Here is a 19,768-nt window from a genome sequence, read left to right as displayed (position 1 = left end):
AATAAACAAATAAATATATAACTCAATTTTTAGATAAAGTATTATCCATCTGTTAGCAGATAGAACAATAACTAAAAACCAATTTTAGTAAAATGTTTTTATTAATTTTTATATTAATAACTAAATAAATTAAAAAATATTTTTGAATCTAAGATATTAATTTAACATATAGGCCACTAATATTTTATATTATATTGATATTAATTTATTATTTTTAATATTTATAATAACTAACTTCAATACTAATCCTAAGTAATTTTTTTTTTTCAATAATCAAAGAAATTCTTTAAAAATATATTTACAGTTTAAAATAATTTTAAGAAATTGAATTAATCGTTTTAATTTTGAGAAATAAAAAAATTTTGTTTTATTTGTTTTAAAAAAGTCTAACATCAATTTAATAAAAATATTCTAATAACATAAGCAATTGGATATTTTCAAAAATTAATAAAATTAACAAACAACATTCTATTTATCATAAAGATTTCAATAAATATAAGTAAATAAATAAATTTCAGCAATAAAAACAGGAAAGTGAAGAACATTTTTAATTTACAAATTTGTAAAATAGAGCGTTTCAAATTTTAATATCTCATTTTTAATATATTTATTTTTGAAGAGAATTAAGGTTCACATAGTGTCAATTGAATGAGCGATATTGGTTAAACTCATTAATTATAAACTAATACTGACTTGACTGATTAGACAATTTAAGATAAAGCTGAAGAAGCTAGCTAAAATTAAATTCTGAAACCCGAAGAGACCCAAGCTATCTCAAGCGATAACTAAAATAAAATAAATAACAACATAACTATAAAATTAAGCAAGGTAGAGTTAAATTCAAAAATTGCACTAGAAATATTCAATGAATAAATTTCTCCTATTTTAGATTTTATAGAACATACTAACAAAGATTTAGATTAACATAAACTAGAAATTAATATGAAACATTTTGATTTTAAGCATAGCTCCTTACAATCATTTGGAAAACTTAGCTAATACGCTGACTCAAACATCAACAATTAATAACTTAAGGACGCATATCATAAATCTGATGAAAACTTCCCTTATCATATATAAATTAGAGGTGATGGAAATTGTTTTTATAGGTCATTCATGATAAACATCATGTTTATGGTTATTATTTAGCAAAATATTGAAGATGCACTCAAAATTTTTTAAAAAGTTTTCAAATTAAAATAAGTATAATATAAACTAGAAAAATTTAATGAAAACTAGATTGATTTAACTCCTGAATTTAAATTGCACTTTTTGCATTTCTGGATGAGCAAATTCATTGATTGTCATAGAGTTTTAAGACTTTAATAGAAGTATGATCTAAAAAAACTTTTTGAAGAATATAATTAACATCCTTTTGTAGATGTATCTACAGTGGTTATATGTAGGAACATCATATTAAATAAATTTAATTTTCTTTTAAAAGATCCAAGTTATTAATATTTCATTACTGAAGAATCTAAAGCAAATTCACCTAAATATCTTTTATAGTACGGGTAAGAAGCTGAAGATGTTATAATATCAATAGCAGCTAAAGCTTTCTAAGTAGATTTGAAAGTTAAAAATATTTATAGAAATCATGAAGGCATTTTTACAGATTAATTCGAATATAAATTTGATGAAAACAAAGTATCTAATGTTGTTTCGGTGTTATTTACAAAAGGCCATTACAATTGTTTATTTGAAAAATAATTACTTGAATAGAGTATAGAAAAATTCAACTGGCCTATAGAAGAAGTAGTTCAAGTAGAATAATAAATACAATAATATTAATAATAAGATGATAATTTAGAACTAGAATAGTTTTAATAATACCAAAATGAAGTACAAGAAGATAAAGATAAAAAATTGTTAAAAACAGATCAATAATTAGATAAAATATTTGGAATTAATAGAAATCCTAAAATAAATCCTGTTGGTCAATAAAAAAAAGAAGGTACTAAACATCATCAAAAAACAAATGACATAAGCTAATCTAAAAAGCAAACAAAATAAGAAGAAGATAATAATAAAGATTTTTCATTTTTCAAAGGCCCATTTAGCATATTCAAATTTTTATTTCATATTAATTTTGCAATAGGAATTGGGTTATTGGTTATTTTTGTTTATAGACCCTTTAAATTTATAAAAAGTAAACTATGATATTTGCCAAAAAATTTATATCAATTATTTCAAACCTGATTTATAATTTTAAATAAGCAAAAACGAAAAATGTGAAAATATATTTTTTTTTATTTTAAAATATTTTTTGTTTGAAATTGAAAATTTATTTTTTTATTTTAATTTTTATTAAAATGTTTAGATTTTAAATAAATTTGTAAATATTTAAAAAAATTCATTATTTAATTTTAGAAACTTACTAAATAAGAATGATATCTATCTTAATCGTATTTGTTTGTTTATTTGTTTAGATCATCAAATATTAAAAAACATTGAAATTTTGATTTATAAATTTTTATTATCGAATAATTAAAAACAGTTTTGAAATTAAAAGTAAAATAGCACATACTTAAAAGACATGAGTGACTCAGATTCGGATGAAGGGAGAGTTGTTGAAGAGCCTTTACCTCCTCATATTATTAGATTCAACGATATGGCTTAGCATTTATTAAAAAAAGTTATTAGATGTAAGAATACATTTTCAGTTTAGCCAAATTTAACTTATTTTGATTTGGTGCATTGTCCATTTTATGTAACAATTGTTTTAATGATTACTTTTTTTAAAAAATAAAGAGGCAGATGTATTAATTAAAGAAAATCCTTAAGGGCTAGAAAAGGATATTGCTTTGAATTTAGTTAAATTTGTAAAGAGTTAGCCAGAATTTAAAATTGGTAATCATATGTTTTTTTATTAACTCCAATTTCATTTTTGCTAATTTAATTTCTTGTTGTAATATTTTGGCTAAATTTTTTATTAAATTAGGCGATGGAGAATGGTAATGTATAATTGGTAAAAATTTTGGATGCTCATTAACTTTCGATGCAAATGTGTTAGCCTTTTTTGATTTACTACCTTCTAGAAAATCCATTTTACTATTTAAGTCTGGTTGACTCTAACTAATATCTAATTCAAAAATTTACACGAATGTATATATCACGATGAGCAGGTTTAATAATATTAGATAAAGCAAAATGATTGAAATAGGAAATAGGAAGAAATGATTAGGAGAGATGATAGAGAATTTAGATTATTAAACTGAATAACTTTATATTTTTTAACTGCATATTATATCTATATATTAATTATCTCAACCTAATTGGTCTTATCAGTTATAATTTCTTTTTTCCTATAAAGAAAACTTTCTTTGCTATATTAAAATAATACGATTCAAATCTTTTAAAAATAAACTTAAAAATAAATGATAAATTATAACAAACAAAATATTTTAATTAATAATTAAAAGTTTTAACAAAAATTTAATTTAAATATAAAAATCAATTATTTTTTTTTCATTTTAAATAAAAAAAATTAAAAAATAACTTAATTTTTTTAATTAAATCGAATAATCATTATAAAAACAAAACAAATTTCAATTTTCTACTTTATAATGAAGTATTTTTTATGCTAAAATGTAAATTAACATTAATAATAATTTGATAATTTGCTTTAATTAAAACAATTTAAAGTTAAACATAGAATAATTTTTTCTCGTGATTTTTAAATATACTTAAATTATTTAGGATACAGATAAAATAATAATTTACTATATTATTAAGTAATTTTAAAAGTTGATTTCTAATTTATAAACATGTATAAAAATTTATTTTTATAGTTTGGTTTTTTTTTTTTGGTTAAATTAAAATTATCAAAATGAGTAAAATTTATTTAGGAAAAAATATTTTAAGATTTCTACTCAAATTTATTTTTTATTTATTTATTTGCTTAATAGTTTGCTTGCTCAGTCAGTTTTCAGGAGAGTTATCATAGTAAACTGAAGTGTTTTAATTAAATCTTATTAAAAAGCCATCAATATCTTTATTTGTTTATTTGATATGGACATGCTCTTTAAAATCAAATAGGAATTCATTAGGAAAATTATCTTCAAGTAGCTTTTTTGTTGTTTCACTAACCATAACGTGGCCACTTTCACCATTTGACTCCATTTTATTTGCTATTATTACATCTTAGCCATATATATCATATCTCACAATCTCAGTTCCAACTATTCCTCCATATAATTTTCCCTATTTATTTAGTAAATAATTTTAATTTAAAATAATAATTAAAAAAAGTAGATAGATTACTGTGTGGACTCCTATTCTCATTTGTAAATTACAATCTGTATATTAACGAACATTTTCTATTATTCTTATCATGTCAAAAGCAAATCTAACTACATTATGTGCTTCTTAAGCAGGATTTCTTTCATTTTTGTTTGTTAATCCAAAGCAAACATAACAATCACCGATTGTATAAAGCTTATAGACATTTTAATTTAAGCAATGATCATCAAAATCTGTAAAAAGCCTACGTAGCATATTCACAACAACAATTGGATCTGTTGTACTTGAATATTTTGTAAATCCTGCTATATCTGCAAACAGCAAAGTAACATCATGAAGCTCTTCACAAATTAAAGGAATTTCTTTTTTCATAGAATTTAAAAATGTGTCTAAAATATGAGCTGGCAGCAGATTTTTGAGAAGCGAATCTAATTCATCTTTTTTAGATTCAAGAGTTTTTAGGTTATTGAAATTGCGTACCTCGTTTTACATATGATTGTACTAAATTCTTAGGTGTATAATACCAACCAAAACAACGAAAAAGATGATTAGAACATCAAATCTATTTTTAAAAGTAATATAAAGAAAGCAAGTAACCACTTATGCAATCATAGCTCCAACTTTTTCCATAAAGTATAATGATTTAAATGTTGTGAAAAAGATAAAGATAAACTATAGCTCCATAGCATATATTAATGTGCTTGGTAAGATAACAGCCGTTACTGAATTGACAGTAGCTCTATACGAATTGCTTATCATATCAAGATTGTATTTTGTTACTTCATTTAGATAGTCATCAAGAAACAGATTATGAATTAGCTAAAAAGCTAAAGATAAAAAGTAAAATGTGTAGATGAAAATACGCATATTCTTCCAAGATAGATAATTATGAAGCTTTCTAAAAGCACAGGCAAGAGGTAAATACAAAAGGAGCATTAATACTAAATATATAGTGAGATTAAGCTAAATCTCTTGAGATAATTGTAGTTGTCCTTTGTTATTGATAAAATAAATTACACTACCTGCCTTAATTAAATAGTATAGAGATATAATACACATCCATGCTATTATGGTTGGTATTTACTATTTCATTATTTGTTTGAGGAATTCTGTATGAAGTTACTTTTATTCAGCTGTGGACTTACTGTTTGTGGAGCATATTCCTAACCTTAAGTGTGAAGAATGTGAACTTCCTACTTCATCTCTTGAGCTGGCTAGACTTTTATCTCCACCATGATCTTAGTGATTAATATGCATTTTTATTTTTTCTAAGGGCAAGGTTAACTCCTTCATCTATATTTACACTGGCTCTAATTCAATTCTTTACAGTAGGTCTTTTTCAATTTGCCTTATGAATTCGTTTCTACTTGGAGCAAGGGGTGAAGACTACTCATCTATATTTTCCTCTCTGCTTCCAACAATTTTATTTTAATTACTTTATTGTGAGTCATTTTTGAAGCGAGGCTTTAGATTTACTACGGTCATTGAGCTAGATTTTTTAAGCATTCTTCTTCTTTAACCTATTTCTTAATTTGAGCCACCAGCTTTTTGCTTTTAATTTAAATCTTCCAAAGCACCTCCAAAAGAAGTATTTTTGATTCTTAAATTTATATTTGAAGGTGTTGATTTTTATATTAACTAATCTGAAAGAGGCTATACTAAGATTTATTTTATAGAGCAATTAGTATCCTCGCCATTAACCAAACTCATTTTTTAATCTTTAATTTATATTTAAGATGCATTCGAATAATTATTTGGGCTTTCTGGAATTGACTTCAATGGAATGAATTTATTGCTATTATTTTTTTTAATTTAATTGCTTTGCTCTTATGTATTTTTTTCACTACTGTTTTCTAGGGTTAGCTAGTGGATCTAGTTATGGCTAGATAGGAAATTATGAATACCTGATCCTATTTAAAATACAGATGATAAGTTTGAAGTTAGTGTAGGATTTGTATTTTAATTATTTATTATGGCCGTATCATCCAAGAAATCTATTAAAATTAAAAATAATGTTTAGCTTTGTAAGTATAAGAAAAACAAAAATATACTTAAGGTTTGCTTTTTCGCCGCATTGTTCCTTATGTGTCTTTTGTCAAATACTTAAAATGTGACCATAATTCCTTTACCTTTTGCTTCAACATCTCTTTGTTGAAATTTATACTAGCTTAATTAATAGACTTTATCATAAACTTCTTTAGAAATAATGATATGATCTGAAAGACCTGTAGAGCAAACTCTACTTGTCGTGTTAACTGTATCACCTATTAAAGAAAACTATGGCTTATGATATCCTATAACACCTGAGATGGCAGGACCTAGATGAATTCCAACTTTAATTATTATCTTTTTATTAGAAGCTAGGTACAATTACTTACTCTTCACAATCCTTTACAGATCAAAAGCAAATTATAAAGCTCTTTTTGCTGGTGATACATCTTGAAGTCTACCTTCAGCCTTTAATAATTTTTCTACATCGCTTATCCCTGCAGCTGCTAAATACGTTTTTCCCACCTATTTTATACATAAAATTAAATGAACTGAATATTTATTAATATTTTTTTTACTGTTTCTATCTTTTAAAGACCATTTTATTAGCAAGCCAAATCGAATTAACGATAAAGCTTATCAAGGATTTTAACTGTATTTATTTTTTCGTTAAAAATTATATCATCGAAATTGCATATGTCGCAGAATACTATTATAACTTCATCCTATTTTTCAGCAACTCTATATTGTCCTTGCTTCATGGTTTCTATTTTTTCACGAATAAATTTAGGAAGAAGTATAGAAAGTATATCCTTAACTTTAAGCGTTGCCTTAAATAAGTTATGCTCTGATAAATAGTTTGTTCTTATTGTAAAAATCATCTAAAAATTAAATATTAAAAATAAAAATTAAGACACAAAGAGAAAAAATCAAATTAAATAATAAATACATTATATTTTGTAGCTACAAATTAAGCAAGTATTATAAAAAAGGAAATATAGAAGCATATTCTAACTATGTATATAGAGTCTTATTATCCCTAACTTCCTTCATATACATATCCTATTTCATCTAAAAATCTTTAAAGATTCCACTTCTTGATATTAGTCTCAGTCCTAATTAATTAAAAATTATATCATGGTTATCATATAATTAAATTTAATTATAAATTTTACAAAACAATGAATGAAAAAAATAGAATTAGTCCTTAAATTAGAACATTGTGGTGTGAAAATCTTAAGCAAGAAGATGCAACTGCAGTATGCATGATTAATTCAGTAGGGTATATAATAATTTGCTTAAAGATACCTAATAAAATAAACTTTATTGATCTGACTATGACTAACTAATATATTATTTTCAAAAAATAAATATTTAACCAATTAAACTCTAATTCAATTTGTTTATTGATTGATTGAGAATTATCCAAAGATTATTTTATTAAATGATTAGGATGAAGAAAATAAATAAAAATTTACTGTTGATGAGAAGATGAGAATATTTTTTTTCTGATAATATTTAGTCAAAGAGAGAGCTGTAAAGATAAAAATAGTAGAAGCTGTAATCGCATATGTAATAATGTAACCTCCATCTGCAGAAGAGAATTCATTTGTGACTTTGCTGAGAACTAGAACATCATAAGCAATATCAAAAGCAACGAAATTAATTACATAAAATATACGATTAGAGTTAGGTATTAACAGTTCCCAACCTTTTATGAATAGCCTTTCTATTTCTCTGAATTAGAATCTTAGTGTAAATTTTTGCATTTGGGTAGATGTAATGTTTATTTCTTCTTACATAAGCATCTAAGATAGAATTATATCCATCTCTTTATCCTTGAATATGCTTCTTATAACTTGTGCTGGGTTAATTTTTATGTTTAAGCTTTTTAAATTGCTTAATGAAAAAGCAGGAGGTGTAGAAAGAGAATTCATACTTGTAAACTCACTTTTTTGAATATTAATGATATTAGTATTTCCTATATATAGAGTCTTGTTATCTTTTTATTCTGGACTAATTTGTCCTTATTTGTTGATCGTTTATTCTTGATTTTTATTATCTTAATCTGCGTTATCTGATAGTTGCTTTTTGCTAGTTTTATTTGAAGTTATCACGGATTTTAATTCAATTAAACTATTCCTTTTCTTCTATTTCTTTTATTGTTTTTGCTAATTTAAAAAGTATTTACTGAAACCTACGATAGCACGAGGAGCTGTCCTAATAAAATTGCTTTCAATTACATTTTTTATGATACAAAAGAATAAAAACAAGAGAAAATTGAGAATATATCCGCTTTTAAATGTATGCATAAAAAGAGCTGCTCCAACATCTCCTCCTTTGTGTATTAATGTTTGAATTTCTAAGATAGCTGAAAAAAGAAGAACATAAACTAATGAAAATTTATCAAATCTTATGAAATGGAGATCAAAAACTCTACAAAAAGCTGCTATACTTATTCCCCATTAAATCACACATCTTAGTGTTTCAATATCTATTTCCATACCATTCTAAAAATTATATAAAATGGTAAAATACATGAAAATGAAAACAGCATCAATTATTGAGGATATTATAACCTTTAAGTTTAGTATAGGTAATTACTATCTACTGTATTGACTTTTCAAATTTATGAAATGATTATAGAGAGATCCACCTGCTTGGTTTGCGTTTTAGTTATCTTTATTAAATTTTCTTTTTTTTCGAATTAGATAAAAGAAAAAACTGATAAAATATTAGACTCCATGAAAAATTATAGTCTAGTATGGAGTAAAAAGAGGGTAGTTGCATGCACAAGTGTATATATTCCATATAATAATAGCTAGAGACATTAAATAACTTCTGTGTATAGCTAAATAGATAGTTTCTTCGACTATCTCAGATTATAATCTACTCTCCTTTGTCAAAATATTTAGAAATGATAAAGCATCTTTGGTATTTAAATCAGCATGCTGACTAATAATTTAGTTTTAATTTTCAGGATTTGTGTCGCTTTAACTTCTTAAGTAAACACTAATTTGTTCATAATTTAAACTCTCAATATCATTTAAGCTTGATATAATATTAACAACATTAGATTAGGATTTATGGAAACGTTTCGTAATAATTTGACCTAAAATACACTTTTGTTCGTCAGTAATTTCATACCCAACTACGCCACTAGCAAAGAAGGCTATTAAACAAAAGTGATCCCATAAATAAGCATTATTTCTAATTGTATTTAAACTCTCACCACTAATCAAAACATAATAATTTATTTCTTTATTATCATTATGAGTGTTGATAAACTAAGCATTATTTGAAGCAGATATGTTAAAAGGAGTGCTTTCTTCGATTGCTTGTGGTGTTTAAGGTGTTTTCTTAGGGATATTCTTTTCACTTTGCATTCTTACAAGGCCTCCTTTTTTAGAAGAATTTGTAAAATCTGCAAATGTACTTTTTCTTTCAATAACTAATTTTTGGTTATTTTAACTATTTAGAGCTATTGGAGTTTAAATTTCATTTTTTACATTTGATAAAGTTGGAATATTTTCTTTTTAGTTATTATCAAATACGCTTTATGAAATAGCCATGTTATTATTGTTATTATTTTGAGATTTCATTTCTTTTTGTAGATATTTTTTCAAATTTTAAAGATGATTTCTTGTTTTGTAAAATAATTCATCAAAGTTAGAAGAAGAGAAATCAACTACATCCATTCCTTTATCTTATAGAACTGAATAGTTATAACAGCTTTCTAAGGTACTTTACTAAGTATCTGATGTTAAAACCCATATTTTTTATCCAAATCCTCTCAAGTCTTTGATCATTTAATGAATAAGTAAGTCACTTTCTTCCTAAAGACCTACACAATAATAAAAAAAATTATCTTTCTTTAAAATTAAGTTAAAATATTTTTTAAAATTTAATTTGAAGCTATTTAAAATTTAATTAAGTTGAAGTGATTGATTGATTAAAAATTTGCTTACCTATAAATCCAAGCATTTAAATCTCACTAGGTTCCTCAGCTTTTTAATAGATAAGTTATCTATAAATTAGCTATATTTTTTCTTATGAAGTTTCCAATCTGATAGCATTAGTTAAATCTAGCACTTGCTATTCAGTTAATATTATTTTGCTGTAAAAAATAATTTTTTCTCCCTGCTTGACAATTTTCGAAATAAGATTTTCTAGTTTTTATTTTTTTTCATTAGAAACAGAATTTGTTAAATAGTCTGGAAATAAATTTTCATAGTCTTTAATATAAAGAATATAGTCTTATTGATTTTATACAATTGTAATTAATTTCTTATTAGACAAAGACTAAAACCTTTATAAAACTTAAAATTTCTCTTAACCTTCCTCTGTTTTAATTATATAGTAATTTTAATCTTAAATAAAGCAAGAACATTCAAAACTGAAGCTATGACTTTTTGCAAATTCTAAAATAAATTAAGTATCATCATCGAAATGAACATGGCTTACGCTCTAGCCTTGCTTAAATCTATCTCCTTTAGTTTTTGTATCATGACAAACAGTCATTGCTAGAAGTAATTCTTTAGCATTTTTGTTTTTATCCACCAAACTTTTTGCAAATCCTTATTGATTTTCAAACTGTGGGTTATTTGATTTTTTCATTCCATTTAAGTTACGAAAAGATTCTGGTTATTTTTAAAGTATTGTGTTTGAAGAAGGAAGCATACTTGACACAGAAAGTCTTTTTTGGAGGGATTCTGCACTATTAATATCATCTATTGCTGTATGATTTGTTTGTTTAAATCTTTGAATTAATGGATTAACAGTAACTCCCCTCATTTATGCTATCTTCGATTAATTTGTTTAATCCCCTGAATGAAATATTAAATTTTTAGGGTTTGATTCATCTTATATTTCTTAAAAATTAGATATTTCATTTTAATTATCTTCGTTCATTGTTGCAGCGTCTTTGTTTGTAAAACTCTTTTATTTTTTTAATCTAATAAATTTTTATTCTGATAAAAAGAATCCATTTTTATTTTTAATATTATCTTCCTAGTATTAGCTTGATTAAATATTATGGGTAGGAATTTGGTTTGAATTCTATAATTCATCAAGTATTTTATCTACTTTTGTATGAATATTAGTAGATTAAATTTCACTTGAAAGTAAATTCAAATTTTCAATATTTCCATTTAAAATTTTTTATTTGCTGGCCTAAGATTCCTTATCATCATGAGATACACCATTTATTCTTTTAAGATTAAATAAAAAAAATGAAACATCAAAATGATAATTTTTAATTATAAAATATATTTAAATTTTATTTTTTTATGATTTTAAATCTGTTTTTTGCTTAAAATATTTTGGATAAATAAAAATATACCTTTGCTTTAAACTTGTCCTGTGTTCACTATTTCTTCTTTAATTTGGAGAGTTAATTCTATAAATTTCTTAATTTTCTTCAGTTTTTCTAAAACTTTTTTCTGTTGGTTCAATAGCTGATGAGTTAAACTGTTTGGATATTAAATTGTTGTAGGAGGGCTCATTATATGGATAGTTTTTACTGTTGTCTTCATGTGTAAATTGCTAATAAATGATATCTTCATTATCACTATCATTATTGCTACCATAGCTACTTTCTGATTTAATCTCTATTTCTTAAAAATTATCAATGATAGATTTTTATTAAGGCTTGCCAGTTTGATTTGTTTTGAATTTGTTAGGCGAAATATCTTTATGATTATTTTTGAGATGAAGATGGCTGTATAAGTTTTCATTTGAAAAGCTCTTCAACTCATGATTTCTTCCTTCAACTTAAATTGTTTGTTAACTTTGAGATAATTCAATATTTACTTACTAGCTCTGTTCAGTGTTGCTTTAAAAAATATCATTTTAAAATTCTTTTATATTAACATTCTTATTATTTTAATTCCCACTTATCCCATTTTACATAATTATAGATGGATTCTTCCATCTAGGAGAGTATCCAAAAAAAGACATATTTGTAGGAGCATTTGATAGCAAAGGATGAGGATAAAATGTTTTTGTAGGAGACTTTTAATCTTATTTCTTAAGAATTTCTTTGTCTTAGAAGCTCACAATGTCAAAGCTAAAAAGCATAGGGTTTTTTTATGTATTCTCTTTAATTGATGAATTTTTTTAAACTAGAGAGGAATCGCACTAACTACCACTTTTTGCTTTAACAAATGAATTGTAGTTCTACATAATTCCAATAGGTGCAAAACTTCCTTTCATAAAAGCCATTGCATCATTTTCATTAAAATCATGAAGATTTTTAGAATTAGAAAATGGTGTGTTTGAGTTTTACAAAGATTGCTATTGCACATATTTTTTATTTTTAGGACTATTATTTTGAGATACTGAATGTAGTATTTTATTCTGTTATAAATCTGCATCATTCAGCAAACCTCTCTGAGATATATTGTTGAATGTTGCATCTTAATCAATTGTTTTTGTATTAGAGTTAGCAGTAATCGCATGGTCATAACTTGTATTATTTTCTGTTACATTCAATTAAGTAATAGAAACATTTCTTTTTGTTGCATGAGATTCCAATTTTGTTTTAACTGGTACATCATAGCTATCAAAATTTTCTGCGAACGTTTAAAAGTTACTTTAATCATCGAATTCTATCAATGAATCAACTTTATTAATAGACTTTTTCTTTTAACTTTTTTATGATTTTATTTCATTTTTTGATCCATATTTACTAATTATGTCATTTTGAATTTCATCTTTATCTTTTTGGCTTTCATTATCCAAAGGGATTACAGATTTACTATCTAACTCAACTATTTTTGAAAGAGGAGATTTATCCTTATTAAAATGCTTTTTAAATGTAGAGAGAGGAGCATTATGCCCATTAGAAGGCTAAGTACCATTCATACTATTCTAGGGAGAGTCGTCTACTTGAGATGAAGCTGTTTGATTGAAATTTGTATAACTTTTATTTCTCTTGCTTTGATTTTAAAGTAAACATTCAGGATTACTGTAGTTTGATCCTAAATTAATCTTGTTTGAATTAGATTTTTACTATACACTTGATATAGGAGACTGAAGTAAAGAAAATTCATCAGAGAAATCGTTTTTGGTATTTGATTATTTAGCTCTAAATACTGTATTATTGCTTTTAATAATTTAATTGCTATAATTTTCTTCATTCATTTTAAAATAACGATCTTTTAGACATATTGTTGAAATGTTTTTTAACTTAGAATTTTATATTTTAAAAGAATTAAAAATCACGTGGCTTGTTAATGTCATCTCACTATAAGAATTTAAGAAATTCAGGTCAAAACTTTTGTTCTAGTTAAGAGTTGTGTTTGATACTTTATATAAATAACTACTTAATATTGTATAAAATATAAAACAAAGTGTATTGATAACACTATAGTAAAGAGGAAAAGTGAAGACAAAATCAATTGCTATTGGGATCATTTATCCCTTGAACTGTAAGCTTTTAAAGCAAACCATACTTATTCTTAAAATTATTACTATTATGCTAAAAAAACATATCATTAATATTTAAATTGCAGTCTAAAGATCCCACTTTCTTTTAAAAAAAGAGCTATTTCTTCTTATTTTTTCTTTTTAATCAAATGCAGATTTTCTAAAAGAATAGCTATCATTACCACACAAAACAACTATTCCTACTAACCAATCTGTAAATTTTATCTAAGAATATTTTTGTATAAGGTTGCTGCTTCCAAACTTTTCGCTTATAGGATCCTTTTTTAAGCTTAAATAACCCCTAAAATTATAGATGTCATTAGTTTTTTTTATATCAATTCTACCACTTAGGATACGTCTATATTCTAACAAATTTCCTTTAATCGATGAGCCCTTTGATACTATTATTTTTAAAAATTTCTAAATATTGATATTTATTATTATACTTCAAAATAAATTGAAATAAACTCATCCACTCTCGTTATATAAAAATAATCTTAATAGCTTTTTTTCTCATCAGAAAAATTAATACAATCAAAAAGAAATTTTAATGATAAAAATTCTTCTAAAAGATATAGTGTGTAATCAAGACAAAGTAATAAATTTATTTATGTTTTCCATAATTAAATTGATTTTTTTTGATAATGTATGAAGTTTATTTCATTAAAATGACAAAAAAAAAACACAGTTGTAAGGTATTTTAAGAAACTTTGAAAATTTTTGTGCTTTTAATTTTTACAAATTTTGTTAAAAATAAATAGTTACTTTAATTTAATATTTGCATCAATTAATTTCAAAATATTTATTAAAAAGTAAGAATCTATTTAATTTTTCTTTTATTGGTAAGAACGAAAAAATTTATTAAATTTGTCTAAATAAATTTAAAGTATTTTTAGACAATTCATAAATATTTATTTGAAACGTTTTTTTATAGATTCAATTTCCAATAAAGTAAGTTAATAAGTTAAGTTTGTTTAATAAAAATAGTTTTTTAGATATAAAATAATCTTATCTATTTTACTTGTTGTCAATAAAGGTGCATATTTAATTGAATCTTTTGATTGGTCATCAAGAAAAGATGTCTTTATGGTGCATTTTTAATCCCACATATCTAAAATAAGTATATCAGCAGGACAGTAATCGTCTCTTTTTAAAAAAATAATATCTCCAACTTACAGGTTACCCCATTTAACATTTTATAAAATTTCAATGTTTTCTTAATTTTAAAATTTCGCATTTTTAAACCTAACTAGCTTTTGACATTCATTAGAGTCGTTTATTTACGAATCGTATTTTCTTTATTTACTATAGTAGTTAGCTTCTTTAAAAAGAATAACAAAAATATCTAATAGAAGAGGTATAGAAAGACAGACTACGATTTCACTCCTAAATAAAAATATTATAAGTTAATTTTTACTAAAAAAAAAAAGGACATCCATGCATCATCTTGTGAAAATACAAAATGATGCATCCATCTAATAGCTAAGATTTAAAGTAGAAATAGTACTAATTGTATGCTGTTGGAAGATTTTCTTAGTCAAGTGAAATACAAATCAATATAGTAATGCATAAAAATATGTTCTAAACTCTTGTGAAAAACCCATAGATGCTGAAAAATAATTATTTCCACTTTTAAATTATTGAGATTAAATTACCATTTGAGTATTTTAGAAATTGTAGGCAAAATGTGCTAAAAAAAATTTTGATTTTTTAGCAAAGATATTAAAATATGACTGCCTATTTAAAACAAATAAATTTACTTAAAAGCTTTGAATATTATTTTTAAGACATCTATTTCCTTAATTATACCCAACGATATTTACGCAATCGCCGTTTTCTAATTCTATCTATAATTTATAAAATTATTAATTATTTCATTTCTTTTATTTTTTAAAGAGCCATTAAGCTCTATTATTTTGAAAATAAGTGAACAATTTCTATTTTTAAGTTAATTTTCCTCTGCATAAATATCAAAATTTCGTATACATATCTATCTGTATCCTGGCTATTGTCGCTTTCGATGATTTTAAATCCATACTTTTTTTGCTTTCCGTATACTTCATTTAAATATTTCAAGACACTTTGAATCATCTACTTCTCCAGTCTCTAAATTTCTTTTTTAAATTTTCTTCTTTGTAATATTAAATTACAAATTATAGTAAAATCAATGATAATACTTAATATTTTAAGAGATTAAAATATACAAATAAATGATAAAAAACCTTTGTTTTTAATTAACATGAGTATTGGTTGCTTATTCCATAAACTGCTTTTTTTTTAGATAGCATGCTTGTTTTGAGGTTATTTCTAATTCTAAACAAAATATATGTTTACTAATTCCTTTCGCATACTGTAAACATAAAATCCCCTCATTTATTTTATGAAGTATTTTCAATATTTAATAATTACAATTAAGCTTTAAAATTCATAAAAATTATTTTTGTTTGATAAAAAATCTAGTTTATTTAAATTTTATAATTTAAAGCCTTTATATAAATTGAAATTATTTTATTAATAAAATTGTTTGTTAATGTAAGAACAATTTTAGATTGTCATAAACAACAGTGAAATCGAAGATATTATTAATTTTCGAAAGTAATAAATAAATTAATATTGGTTTAGCTTTTATTAAACTTAACAGACTAAAATTTATTATTTTTTTGATTTTATGATTTATTTATATCTAAAAATTCAATCAATTATTTTTATGGTAATTGCTAAATACATTACTAAGTTATAAATATTTATTTAGTATTTCAGTTTTGAGAACACTTTAAAAATAATCTAATATATAATCTGCGCAATAAAAAATTTTATAAAAATTAAAAGTTAAATTTTATAATATTAAATTCACCATTAATAAGTTAGAAAAAACGTACGTACATTAATGACTTTTTTATTTACTTCATAAATAGTCAGAATAATATAACTAAGTTTTTTTTCATATTTTTATCAAGTATTTTTATTTATTTCAAAATGTATTTTTTAAATTTAATTTTTTGTAACCATAAATTCGTTTAAAAATCTATAATCTAAGCTAAATTTATTTCGTGATATCAGCCATATGAAATATTGTAGTATAATATTTATAATCATTCATTTATGCTTCAACTACTGTTTTTAATCAATTTATTAAAAATAAATGAATCTCATTAGTTTTACTTAAGATAATCAAACAGTATCTCCTTACATTACAAAAAATACAAAATAAATAAATCAATAAATCAGAAATTGGAAAGATAAAATTTTTTTTTATTTTTAATTTACAAAATTTAATTTGTGAATTTTTTTGTTATGAAATAAATGACTGAATCTTGCTTTTAATAAATTAACAATTTTAATTATTTAGTTAATCAATCAATAAATAATATTATTTAATAATATAATATAAAATAATAATTAATTAATTAATTAATTGTTATTTTAAATTGATGAGAATTAATGAAATTCAGAAAATTTAATTTGAAAAAATAATTTTAACATGTAAAATATTAAACAAAAAGCTAACAAGATGATTGATTGACTACATGTAAAATATCAATTTATTTCTTTCATATAGATATTTTTGTTTAGTATGACTCAATTTGCTAAAGTGTTAGAAAATTCTTCAAATGTGATTTCATTATCTCCATCTGAATTGAATAAATCAAAAATAGTCTTAATTTCTGCGCTTGGGAGATTCTTATCAATAACAAGAACAAGTTTTGTAAATTCTTCTAAGTTGAGTTTTCCATCTTTACTCTTATCGAAATTATTGAAAATTTACTTTAAGTTTAAGTTGTGGTTTTTGATAATACGCTTGAGCTCACCAATAAGCTTTTTACCTTTTTCATAGGAAGGGTTGAACTTAGAATCTTGTTCTTCCATTCCGTAGGCCAAGACTCTATAAAATTCTTCAAAGGATACCTAATTATCTCCATTTGTGTCGAATTTCTTGAAAACTGGAACGATTTCATAATCTTTCAAACGAGGAGCAACAACACGAATGAGCTTTTAGAATTCTTGTAAGTCTAAGGTTCCTTATTTATCCTTATCGAAGTTTTGGAAAATTTGCTTAAGAGAGAGTTTATTGTGTTTTATAATTTCCTTAAGATCAACAATAACTTGGGCACCAACATCATTAATGTCACTGAAGTCCCATTCGTTGAAAATAGCTTTGAATTCCTAAAGAGAAATTCTACCATCTTTTGAGGAATCTACTATTTAAAAGAGATGCTCAGATTCATAGTAGGTAATACGAGGGTCTATATTCTATAAGAGTAAATGGAACTCTTAAGGGTTAAGGCCACCTTAATGGTCAGAATCAAACTTGTAAAAGATTTATTCAGTGTTCAAGTTTCTTGTTTATACTATTTGTTGCATACTTCTAATAATTTGTTTTGCTTTATCATCAAAATTAAAAGCGGGACCTTCTTGCTTGCCACTTATTGACTTCAATATGGGATGCTAGAAAACTTCTTCCCAACTAATACGTGACTTTTCATTAATGGTAAGGCATCTGGTGATAAAATCTTTAGTATTTTTACCAATAGGTTTATCATATGGGAATCTCAAAGGACTATTCTTCATGTTACGTAAGTAACTGTTGATATCTCTAGCAGGCCAGGGTCTAATTATTAATAAATTATTTTGTTAATCTTAAAAAAATATCTTTAATTCTTTATTATTTTTTTTTTTGGCGTTTCTTATTCTAATACATACTAATTAATCTAATTATTTTTTTAAAATATCTATCTACAATTAAATATTTAACTATTTAACTAGCTTATTTTTTAAAAAATATAAAGAATCTCATAAAATATAATCTATCTAAAAGATATTTTCAATCGCTTTAATAAATTTTAAATTCTTACGTTTTACCAAAGAGCATTTCATAGAACATCATACCAATACTCCATAAATCAGACTTAGAAGTATAGGGAGTGTTTTCAAGGAGCTAAGGAGCCATATATAAAGGAGTACCAACACATTCTTTGATCAATTTCTTTCCAGAAATGTCAGCTTTGCAAGCAAAACCAAAATCAGCAACCTTATAAACCTTATTTTTAATGAGAGTATTTTCAGGCTTAATGTCTCTGTGGATAAATCCATGATCAACTAATTCCTTAAATCCGAACATCAACTAATTCAAAATCTCCAATGAGAGAGTTTCATTAAGGTGTCCTCCATTTGAGTGAATGAATTTACGTAAATCTCCATCTGGACATAGTTCTAAAATGATATAGGTAGTTTTCTAAGAATTTATAATTTTAAAGAGTTAGTAAATTAATATTCTATTATAACTGAAAGGTTTAGTTTTCATAGTTTTTCAATTATTTTAGATTTTTTGATGTACATTTAAAATGGTAATCAAAGATCAAAAGAAAGAATATACCAAAAAAGGAGGGAGAGTAAGAGTAATTAAGGAATGATATGTTGAGTTAATTATTTAATTGTTTGTAAAAATATAAGTATTGAAATTACTTTGTCTTATTCACAGTGAAGCATTCTAACTACATTATTAGAATGTAAAATTTTCATAACTCCAATTTCGTTTTCAAGTGACTCCTTCATAAACTAATCAGTGAATTGTGACATATCCATGCACTTTACAGCCACAAGCTCACCTGTTTTCACATCTTTGCCCTTGTATACTTTACCATAAGAGCCTTCTCCTAGGAAACCTGAGTTGTCCCAGACGTAATTGCCAATTTATCTTGACATGACCTAAGTGTATTACTTTGCTTTTCTTTTTTAATTATTTAAACTAAATAAATATTATAAATAAATTGTCTGAAAATATATTTTTAAAACATCAAAAATTAATCTTGAGTTTTTTCGTTTTTATTTATTTATTTATAAATTAAATTTTGCAATCGTTTATCTATCTTATCTAATCAAATTGCAAAGAACGAATAAATATAGATACTGTTCATCTGTATTTTACTATCTTGAAGTGGTTACCTATGACCTAATTAGTTTTATGAATTTTTTTTTTGATTTAACTTCCACCTATTCTTTAAATATATTATTTAGTACTTTATTTCACTCTTTCTCTGTTACTAGTGGCTCAACAACCAATTGCTATAAAAATAAGGGTTTCTTTTATAAAGGAGTAAATATTAGCATC

The 19,768-nt window shown here is 24.1% G+C and overlaps 4 protein-coding genes across 4 annotated transcripts; 2 read left to right on the top strand and 2 right to left on the bottom strand. All coding sequences in view use genetic code 6, as the record gives it.

Moving 5' to 3' along the window:
* Nucleotides 1–648: 648 nt before the first annotated feature.
* TTHERM_00442910 (peptidase C65 otubain protein) lies at nt 649–2,160 on the top strand (the record flags this gene model as incomplete). Its single annotated transcript, XM_001033204.2, has 1 exon — nt 649–2,160. One exon carries the CDS (start codon nt 649–651, stop codon nt 2,158–2,160), a length of 1,512 nt encoding a protein of 503 aa, XP_001033204.2.
* Nucleotides 2,161–2,536: 376 nt separating this feature from the next.
* On the top strand, nt 2,537–3,069 carry TTHERM_000442909 (dynein light chain; the record flags this gene model as incomplete). The annotated part of the gene is made up of 3 exons (XM_012798017.1): nt 2,537–2,645; nt 2,752–2,850; nt 2,942–3,069. 3 exons carry the CDS (start codon nt 2,537–2,539, stop codon nt 3,067–3,069), a joined length of 336 nt encoding a protein of 111 aa, XP_012653471.1.
* An 852-nt stretch (nt 3,070–3,921) lies between these two features.
* Nucleotides 3,922–15,750, bottom strand: TTHERM_00442900 (adenylate/guanylate cyclase domain protein; the record flags this gene model as incomplete). The annotated part of the gene is made up of 13 exons (XM_001033203.2): nt 3,922–4,203; nt 4,264–6,236; nt 6,294–6,756; nt 6,810–7,112; nt 7,181–7,346; nt 7,407–7,576; nt 7,710–10,075; nt 10,200–11,440; nt 11,573–14,060; nt 14,681–15,045; nt 15,167–15,288; nt 15,420–15,506; nt 15,646–15,750. 13 exons carry the CDS (start codon nt 15,748–15,750, stop codon nt 3,922–3,924), a joined length of 10,131 nt encoding a protein of 3,376 aa, XP_001033203.2.
* Nucleotides 15,751–17,238: 1,488 nt separating this feature from the next.
* Nucleotides 17,239–19,362, bottom strand: TTHERM_000442899 (kinase domain protein; the record flags this gene model as incomplete). Its single annotated transcript, XM_012798016.1, has 3 exons — nt 17,239–18,268; nt 18,513–18,892; nt 19,123–19,362. The coding sequence occupies 3 exons, from the start codon at nt 19,360–19,362 to the stop codon at nt 17,239–17,241; spliced, it is 1,650 nt and encodes a 549-aa protein (XP_012653470.1).
* Between the last annotated feature and the right edge of the window lie 406 nt (nt 19,363–19,768).

Source organism: Tetrahymena thermophila (genome assembly GCF_000189635.1).
Source record: "Tetrahymena thermophila SB210 genomic scaffold scf_8254609, whole genome shotgun sequence".
Lineage (NCBI taxonomy): Eukaryota > Ciliophora > Oligohymenophorea > Hymenostomatida > Tetrahymenidae > Tetrahymena > Tetrahymena thermophila.
This window is presented reverse-complemented; position numbering and strand designations above follow the sequence as displayed.